At 30.1% G+C, this 10,502-nt stretch overlaps 1 protein-coding gene across 1 annotated transcript; it reads left to right on the top strand.

Moving 5' to 3' along the window:
• Window positions 1-1,069: 1,069 nt before the first annotated feature.
• Window positions 1,070-1,944, top strand: LOC107865392. Its single transcript, XM_016711664.1, has 2 exons — window positions 1,070-1,093; window positions 1,441-1,944. Exons 1-2 carry the CDS (start codon window positions 1,070-1,072, stop codon window positions 1,942-1,944), a joined length of 528 nt encoding a protein of 175 aa, XP_016567150.1.
• Window positions 1,945-10,502: the final 8,558 nt, after the last annotated feature.

Here is a 10,502-nt window from a genome sequence, read left to right as displayed (position 1 = left end):
GATTGTCATAATTTATTCAATATAAATTTTTGTTATATTTAACTTCTTGAATTTAGAAGATAATAAAGATTTATTTATTTTTTTAAAGGAAAAGGTTAGTATAGTCTTTATACATTTATCGCCATTTTTGGGCCAAAAAATTATGGCAAAAAATATGTATTCTAATTAAATAATTTTATTAATTATTATATTTAAATAATTTTTTAATTTTGTAAGTCTAATTTCAAAATATTTCAAAATTAGTAATCAAAATTCAAAATACTTTAAATATAATAAACACTGATACATTATAAAAATTATATTGTTCATATTTATCAACCCTAGCTAATGTTTTAAAAAAATGTGATAAACTTTAGAGTTGAATGACTTTTATATAATAATAAATTTATTATTGTGATAAGTTCAAAATTAGTTAATCATAGATGAACTTTTTTAAAAAATATTTTAAAGGATTATGATCAATATATTAATAATCCTTGATGAACTTTTCTAAAAAATATTTTAAATAATTATGATCAATGTAGTAATAAAACTAGTTTTAAATTTTGATTTAAAAAAAAAAGACTAAATTGAAGATTGAGGGAGAAGGATGAAAATGCAATGGATGGTAAAGTTAATTTAATTTTCTTTCACATTTAATGATAGTAATAACTTATCCCACATAAATTTTAGTTGCATTTAATATTAAAAATTTACTTTTTTTTTTATTTAAGTAAAAAATTAGTATGGTCTTTGTACATTTATGACCATTTTAGCAACATCCTCCTTTTTGTTTAGTAATAGATTTTATGGAATCAAGGGTTTGTTAATTAATTGTTCATAGCATGGAAATTAATTGTTCATAGCATGGAAATAACCATTTGTTGTTAGAATAATGTAGTATTTAATAATATAATTTATTGTTTCATAATGTGACTTGAAATTATATATGTAAGATTCGTTAATCACTAAAGTAGTCGAATCTTTATGAAATTTATTTTAAAATAAAAATTAAATTTAAATTAATACCCATTAATCTTGATGCTTATAAATGATGTACCGATTATGGGTAAATTAAAAATTTGGTTATATGACATTTGTGGATCTCCCAAAGGTTGATTGTTTGTTCGTATGACCAATAAAAATTAAAGAGATAATTTTGATGTATCATTAGTTTTGTTTATTTATCCAAAGATAATAAATATTATTAATTGATGCATTAAATATCATCGATTTGTGTTAGATATACTTTTAAGCCTCATTATGTTTAAAGTTGTATGTTGATGTTTCGCCCAAAGGAGAACATCAATATACATTTAAGAAAATAAGCCATTTTTGAATTTGACAATATGTTTAATCTCATAACTCAAAGCATTAACAATGAACATGTTCTATTTGCAGCATTTGCTCTTCATTCGCATTCTGCCTCTGTTACGACTTTTAATGGCCTTAACTTTCTAGATTGGTGCGAATAGACATCCTGGGGTCTTAGATCTTGATGTTGCACTTTACTCTGAGAAGCCAACTGCTATTACTGAAACTAGCAGTGATGAAGAAAAGTCCTATTATAAGCATTGGGATTGGTCTAACAGATTATGCTTAATATTCATGCGAATGAATATTGCGGGCAACATTAAGACTACTCTTCCCAAAGCTAGAAATGCAAAAGAACTTCTAAAAATTATGGATGAGTCTTCCCAAACTGCTGATAAGTCTCTTGCTGGGATACTAATGGGTACTTTGACCACCATGAAGTTTGATGGTTCACGTACTATGCATGACCATGTCATTGAAATGACAAACATAGCAGCAAGATTTAAGTCATTGGGAATGGAAGTGGAACAGAATTTCCTTGTGCAGTTCATCATCAACTCATTACCGTCTGAGTATGGTCCTTTTCAAATGAACTACAACACCATGAAAGACAAATGGAACGTGCATGAATTACATGTTATGCTAGTTTAAGAGGAAACAAGACTGAAGAATCAAGGAACCCACTCCATTAACTTTGTAAATCATCAAGGAGCTGAAAAGAAAGGAAAGAAGCATGTTAAGGGAAAATAGAAGCAACTTAATGTTAATGAGTCCTCATCTTAAGTACGTAAGAAAGGAAACAAGAATGAAAAGTGTCATTTCTGTGGAAAATCTGGACACTTTCAGATAGATTGCCTGAAACGTAAGGCATAGTTTGAGAAGAAAGGAAAGCCTTGTGCTTTTACATGTCTCGAATCAAATTTAACTGAAGTTCCTTATAATACTTGGTGGATTGACTCTTGTTGTACTGTTCATGTTTCTAATACTATGCAGGGATTTGTTACAATCCAAACCATAAACAAGAATGAAAGATACATTTACATGGGGAATAGAGTGAAGGCTTTAGTTGAAGCTGTCGGGACTTATCGTCTGATCCTCGATACTAGGCGTCACTTAGATTTAGTTGAAACTTTTTATGTTCCTTTTCTTTCGAGAAATTTAATATCCTTATCTAAGTTAGTTAAGACTGGATATTCTTTTAATTTCGGTAATGAATGTTTTAGTTTGTTTAAACATAATTATCTCATTAGTACTGGTACTCTTTGTGACAACTTATACAAACTGAATCTTGATAATCTATTTACCGAAATACTCTTAACTTTGTATCATAATGTTGGAACCAAACGAAGTTTGGTGAATGAACAATCTACTTACTTGTGGCATAAACGTTTAGGTCACATATCTAAAGAAAGGCTGGAAAGATTAGTTAAGAATGAAATTCTTTCAGATTTAGATTTTACTGACCTTAATATTTGTGTAGATTGTATTAAAGGAAAATAAATAAATTGTAGATTGTATTAAAGGAAAATAAATAAACACACAAAGAAAGGAGCCACAAGAAGCACACAACTTCTTAAAATCATACACACTGATATATGTGGTCCTTTTGATATCATATCTTTCAATAAAGAAAAACATTTTATCACTTTTATTAATGACTTTTCAAGTTATGGATATATCTATTTGTTGAATGAAAAATCTCAAGCGATTAATGCCTTAGAGGTATTTATTACTGAGGTTGAAAGACAATAAGATAAAAAGATGGAAATAGTCAGGTCTGATAGAGGTGGTGAATATTATGGAAGATATGATGAAAGTGGACAACACCCAGGTTCATTTGCTAAATTCCCAGAAAAACGTGGCATATATACTCAATACACAATGCCTAGCACACCACAACAAAATGGTGTGGCAGAAAGGCGTAAACGTACATTAATGAATATGGTTAGGAGTATGTTAAGTAATTTATCTTTACCTCCTTCGTTATGGATGTATGCTTTAAGGAATGCGGTTTACTTGCTAAATAGGGTTCCTAGTAAAGTAGTTTCAAAGACATCTTTTGAATTGTGGACTGGTAGGAAACCTAGTTTGAGACACCTGCATGTTTGGGGTTGCCTGACAAAAGTTAGAGTATACAATCCACAAGAAAAGAAACTGGATTCAAGAACAATTAGTGATTTCTTCATTGGTTCTCCATAAAAATTAAAGGGGTATAGATTTTATTGTCCTAATCATAGTACGATAATAGTTGAAACTAAAAATGCTAGGTTCATTGAGAATGACGAAGTAAGTGGGAAACTAAAAATGTTAGGTTCATTGAGAATGATGAAGTAAGTGGGAGTGAAGAACCACGTAATGTGGAAATTAAAGAAGTTAGGGTGTGAATTCCTCTACCCTGTACTTCTTTTAAATTTGTTGTTCCCGAAGTTGTTGTACAACAAAGTAATCAACAAGAACAATAAATTAATGTTCCTACTAATCACAATGAAGCTATAATTAATGAACCTGTAGTAGATGAACCATAATAAGTGGCATCAAGAAGATCTAAAAGACAAAGAAGATCTGCTATTTCTGATGATTATTTGGTATATCTACATGAGTCAGAAACTGACTTGGGAATTGATGATGATCCAGTTTTATTTTCACAAGCTATTGCAAGCAACAATTCTGATAAATAGATAAATGCTATAAAAGATGAGTTAAAATCTATGGAACAGAATGAATTTTGGGACCTTGTTAAATTACTCGAAGGTTGCAAAAGAGTTGGGTGTAAATGGGTCTTTAAGACCAAACGCGACTCAACTGGCAACATCGAACGTCACAAGGCCAGACTTATTGCCAAAGGTTTCACTTAAAAGGATGACATTGATTATAAAGAGACGTTTTCACCTGTCTCTAGAAAGGATTCTCTCAGAATTATAATGGCCTTGGTAGCTCACTATGACTTAGAGCTACACCAAATCGATTTGAAAACATCCTTTCTGAATGGAAATTTGGAGGAAAAAGTTTATATGAATCAACTTGAGGGGTTTTTTTATTAAATAAAAGGAACACATAGTGTGTAAGCTTAAGAAATCAATATACGAACTTAAGCAAGCTTCCCGACAATGGTATCTTAAGTTTAGTGAAACAAGTGTCACCTTTGGATTTAAAGAAAACACTATTGATCGGTGTATATATCTAAACATCAGTGGGAGTAAGTTTATTATGTTAGTCATGTATGTTGATGACATCTTGCTAGCTACTAATGATCTTGGTTTGTTGCATGATATTAAGGAATATCTCTCTAATAACTTTGAAATAAAATATATGAGTGAGGCATCCTATGTGATTGAAATAGAAATATTTTGAGATAGATCACAAGAATTATTGAGATTGTCTCAGAAAACCTATATTAATAAAGTATTAGAGAGATTTAGAATGGAAAAATACTCATCAAGTCCCATTCTAATTCAGAAAGAAGATAAGTTTAGTCTCAATCAATGTCTAAAGAATGACTTGGAACGAAAATAAATGAAAGATATTCCTTATGCATCAATAGCTGAGAGTATTATGTATGTCCAAACATGTACAAGACCAGACATTAGTTTTGCTGTTGGATGCTGAAATGATATCAAAGTAATCTTGAAATGGATCACTAAAAGGCTGCAAATAAAGTGTTGCGATACTTACAAGGAACGAAAGATCATATGCTCACTTATAGAAGATCTGATCATCTAGATGTGGTTGGATATTCAGATTCAGATTATGTTGGTTGTGTGGATATAAGAAAATCCATATTTGGATATTTGTTTCTGTTAGCTGGAGGAGCAATATCATGGAAGAGTGTAAATCAGTTTGTTATAGCTGCATCCACTATGAAAGTTGAGTTTGTGGCATGATTTGAGGCCACAGTCCAGGCTAATTGGCTGCGGAATTTTATTTCAGGATTTGAACTAGTTGACAATATAGCCAGGCCCCTGAAAATTTATTGCGATAGTACTGCCACAGTTTTCTTCTCTAAAAATGATAAGTATTCGAAAGGTGCTAAGCATATGGAATTGAAATGCTTTTTGGTTAAAGAAGAAGTCCAGAAACATAAAGTGTCAATTGAACATATTAGCATCAAACTTATGATTGTTGATCCTTTGACGAAAGGATTACCGCCCAAAATATTTATTGAACATGTTGAAAGGATGGGCCTTATTGATAGCAATGAATGATTTTATGTAAAAACTTTATTATGTTTATGTAATTGACACTTTGAGCTCAAATTATATATGTTTTTGTTAGTTACCTGTTTTTTCTTGTATATATAATATTGTGAATAATGATGACGGGTTCTGACTTAGATAAAGGATTCTAAGTACTATCGTTGGACCCATTATGTATTTGAAAGGTTATGTTAGGTAATAAACTAATATTGTAGTACATGGAAGGAATTATGTCAAGCAAAGTAACGTACAACCGCCATGACTCATTTTAGTTCATTTATTTAACGATGACAAATGATGTTGGATTTAACGTTAATTGTGCACATGATTGACTTACATATTAAACCACTAAATTAACATTGTGTGTGCCAAGTCGGAGAATGTAAATTTCTATGGCCCACATAATTAATTTATTTGCTGATTTAATAATAATTGAATAAGTTAAATCCTAAATCTGAATGGAAAAGTTACCTAGTAGGATTTAAACTACTGACTAATCTGTTAGTAGGATAATTACTGACTTCTAATAGGATTATTACTATCTGTTAGTGGGATAACTGCTATTAGTGGGATAATTAATATATCCACAAATCACGTTGATGGAACGTGAAAACATAACTGTCTGCTCTCCATATTATAAAAGGGTCCTTTCTCTACCAAAAGTAGAATAAGCTCCATCATATTTTATTCTGAAAAGTAAGGTTAAGAGAGAGAAACAATACGTTCTGCTCTTGGTTTGCTTCCGCTTCTTTACTGAATTACTGAATTTGTTTATGTGAAAATCATTAAGTTCTACGTTCTTGAATGATTGATAGGATTATATATAAGATTGTAAAGTTTATATAATCTTTTAAATCCTTACATGTGTTGGATTAACGATACTGATAGATAAAATTTTTTGAATGGTTGGTGTGTAGTTGTGTTGACGGTGGTGGCAACGTGTGAAAGAAAATGTGAATGGGGTTAATACTTTTTGAATGATTCATGTTTTCGAAGAGGAAAATGTGTTTCAATTCCATAACAAATTAATGTCAATTTATGACTACGACATGTCTATTTTATATAGTTGGAATGTGTTTTTCTTGTTTTTTATGCCGGGCCAAATTAGTTGTTTAAATTTCAACTTTGCTACTTCAAAGTCCAGGCCTTCTCTATTGGGAAAATTGTGCGAGAGTTTTTGTGTGATTTTGATATTTGTAGGAAACTAATGGCTTTAAGTTTAACGAAAAAATTGAAATGCCGGCAAAAGAAACCAATATTGATGAATTTGGATACTTAAAAGTCATAACAAATAAATATGACCGCACATTATCAGAGGGAAAAGTCATTGTTTTCACCCTAAACTATACTTGAAAAGTCTAAGACACACCTAAGCTATTGGAATGACCTAATACACACCTAAACTACTTAAAAGTGAAATTTTCTACACCCTATAAAGCATTATACCACTTGCATGTGGTGTGGTGTTTCACACTCACCTGCTACGTCAGTAAAATACGAAAAAAATAAAAAATTTAATATTTTCATAATTTTTTTTTAATTTAAACATATGCATACACGCAGACCTCTATTTTTTGATGGATTAACAGTTAACACAGGGGGACATAGAAGAGAATTGAGAGCAAAAAAGGAAGATTTGAGAAGAGAGTAACGTGAGAGAGACGGCCAATCGCGAGAGAGGGAAAAACAGACGGTGAATCTGAGAAGGGAAAGGAGAATTGCGGATGAAAATGAGAACTACCAGTTGGAAAAAGAGGAAGAAAGTAAAAAGCCAGAATCTTGGGTGAGTAGAAATCTGGTACTAAAAATTGGTTACAACATTCTTGATAAAGTCATTGTTGTTGGATTTGGGAGGTTTACGTAGGGCTTCGTCGGCGTCCGACAACTCGTCGGAGTAAGGAGGAAGCATTTGATGAAGATTGTAATAAATAAAAAATGGTTGTAAAGTACAGAAGAGAGGCGATGGAGAAGAAGGATATAAAATTGTTTTAGTAGCAGATCGACACACTCAACTTTTACTAATCGTGACTATACTACATGGGCATAATTTATTATTCAATAGATAATTTCAGAATCAATTATAAAAAATTCAGTGAGATTAGGAAGGCATTCTCGTCAAGTGTTTGATGAAGTGTGATGAAAGTTTTTGGGATTTGACCGTTTAAATAGTAAATTCAATTTGATTTTGTTCATGGTGAAATTGACATTGATTCGTGAAGGTGGAGGATGGAGTGTGAAGAAATTGCTTATTTGGGGGTGGGGGTGATGAAGAAGATGTGTTGGTTGGGGTGGGATTGGATTTTGGGGGTGGGGGTGATGAAGAAGAAGATGTTTGGGGGTGGGGGGTGATGAAGAAGAAGATGTTTGGGGGTGGGGGAGGGAAATTTTTAATTTTTAATTATTTTTTTTATTAAAACGCGCCTTTTTAAATTTAAATAATTATGTTTTTTTCACATCAATTTTAGGGGGTAAAAAATTTCAGTTTAAGTAGTTTAGGTGTGTATTAGGTCACTCCACTAGTTTAGATGTGTATTAGACTTTGCAAGTATAGTTTAGGATGAAATGGATGATTTTTCCCTCAATTTGATTATTCATAAATAATACTATCAGATAGTCATGAATCAAGATTTCATTTAAAAAAAAAAAAAATAGAATTGTATCATGTGAGTCAATTGACTACATGTTATATACAATCTAGCTGTCTTATCGAAATTTCAACAAATCATATAATCATGATTTCAAATTAAAGTTATACATATAAAAGAGAGAAAAAAAAACATATTTAGAATCATGATATTCAAATCATGATGAATTGGTATGACTAAGGGCTCGTTTGATCATGAAGTTTTTTCACTTACCCAATTTATTTTTACTTTATGTCAAATTCAACTTCACGTTGATGTTTGACTATGGGAATTTCAAAAACAACTTAGAGTTGTATTTGAAAAAAGTGGAAAACAAGAAAAAGTTATTTTCACTTTTTTCCATTTTCTTCTCTCCCAAAAATTTAAAAACAACTCTAATTATATTATGGACAAACACAACTTCAACTCCACTCCAACTCCAACTCCAATTCTAACTTCAACTCCAACTTCAAAACTTTTAATTTTTATGATCAAATGCACATTTAATTCTGTATTCGACCTAATTATCCCGTTGACTAACTCAGAAACCATGAAATAGATAAAATGGAAAAGACAAAAAAAGAACAAGAGAAATGAAAGGGTAAAACGGTTACGAACTTTTGAACATTTTAAATTTATCAAAATTTGTGATCATTCATGCGTATCTCAATCATATATCATTGGTGTATATGCTATAAATAGTAGTAAATTATAGCTTAAAATAAAGTGAATAAAATTGAATAAATAAATTTCAGGCTAAGGTACAAATATTTTCCTCGTTTTAATGAGATTCAAGTTTACTACGGTATAATCTACATTGATCTAGTAATATCACTATTGACTTGGCCCATCCAGGATACAACAATCCAATAGTATCGTACAACTCAAGCAACTTTGAAGAGTCCAAAACTTTACCAAAAGAATACCTTTCTTCAATTATATAAATAGCCTCAAATATACCAAAACTTTAACGAAATTTGTTGTAACACACTTGAATTTTACAGGGGTCATGAACTATTTATTAGTGTATTTTAGTGACATTTATAAGTTGATAAAAAATAAAAAATATCAAAACATTTTAAAAAAATTTAGTGCAAATAAATATCAATAAAATACGCTAGTAAATATTCTAGGGGAATCATAAGACTCCCGCAAAGTTCTAGGGGGTTCATAAGGCCCCCACAATGTTCAGGCGTGTTACAACAAATTTCATCAAAGTTTAGGTATATTTGAGAGCATTTTTCCTATTTTATTTATTGGAAAATTATCATGAAGTAGCTAGAAAATATCAAGTCATAATTATCAGACATACCTAATGTTTAAAATAATCACTATTTGAAAGCAAGGTTTAGATTAAAATAGCTCTCTCTCTCTCTATATATATATTTCAAAGCATAAATCTATAATTTCGGTGCTAACAAACATTTGTATTTGTATACGAAAGAGATTTTGAAGTTCACATACAAATCTCTAAAGCAAATTTATATTAATATACAATAACAAATTTGTATATTTAGCTACTAAATTTTAGCGACATCCTATAACTAGTCAAACTTCTACTATGATACTTCATTTGTTGTCTAAATATTAGTTATTTTTGAAATTGTCGTTATTATTAGATATATATATATATATACATATATATATATATATATATATATATATATATATATCTTTTATTAAGCATAAATATCGAGTGATTCTATCTATCAAATTTTTTAAAAATAAAACGAAATTATTTAGTGTTTTTGTTGCTTTTATAGGGGTTTGATTCCTGAATTTTTAATTCACGATTTTTAATCATATCATATATATGCTGGAATACATTGTTGAATGCAGAGGTTATTCATATCCTTTTGATGAATCCACAATTAAAGAATCCATTTTCATTTCTATTGTGTTGAGTGATACATGCAAATGCGAAAAGGCTATGGTGCTATTTTATTATTATAAAAGAATATAGAAGGCGAAATGACTTAATGAATTTTTTTATTTGTATATTTTTGTATTTTAAGCATTTTTGCTCAATTATTTATCAATTGAATTCTTAAACTCATCAAAACATAATATTACAAATTTTTTTTTGACTACTCAATTGTGCGTGTAACACAAATATTGATATACACATTTTAACGTCATCTTAAAATGCCACATAGAAAATGACGTGCTAAGGGGTCGTTTGGTAGAGTGTGTACGTATAATGCTGAATAAGATGTATTAGTAGTGCGTGTATTATTAATGCAAGTATTAATAATGTTGGTATTAGTTATACAAACATCATTTTTTACAGGGTGTTTGATTTAATATATTAAAAATAATATATATTTACATATTTCTCATAAAAAGATGTTTGATTTGTTTACCAAAATACCCTTCTTTCTACCTTCTCTTT

The sequence above is a fragment of the Capsicum annuum genome, chromosome 3 (assembly GCF_002878395.1).
Source record: "Capsicum annuum cultivar UCD-10X-F1 chromosome 3, UCD10Xv1.1, whole genome shotgun sequence".
Classification (NCBI taxonomy): Eukaryota; Viridiplantae; Streptophyta; class Magnoliopsida; order Solanales; family Solanaceae; genus Capsicum; species Capsicum annuum.
The sequence above is the reverse complement of the archived record's forward strand: the minus strand, read 5'-3'. Positions and strand labels throughout refer to the sequence as shown.

Coding starts and splice junctions, on each gene's coding strand:
- LOC107865392 (XM_016711664.1), top strand. CDS start 1,070: ATGACATTTGTGGATCTCCCAAAG. Junction 1,094..1,440: donor CATTTGTGGATCTCCCAAAG/GTTGATTGTTTG, acceptor TTAACTTTCTAG/ATTGGTGCGAATAGACATCC.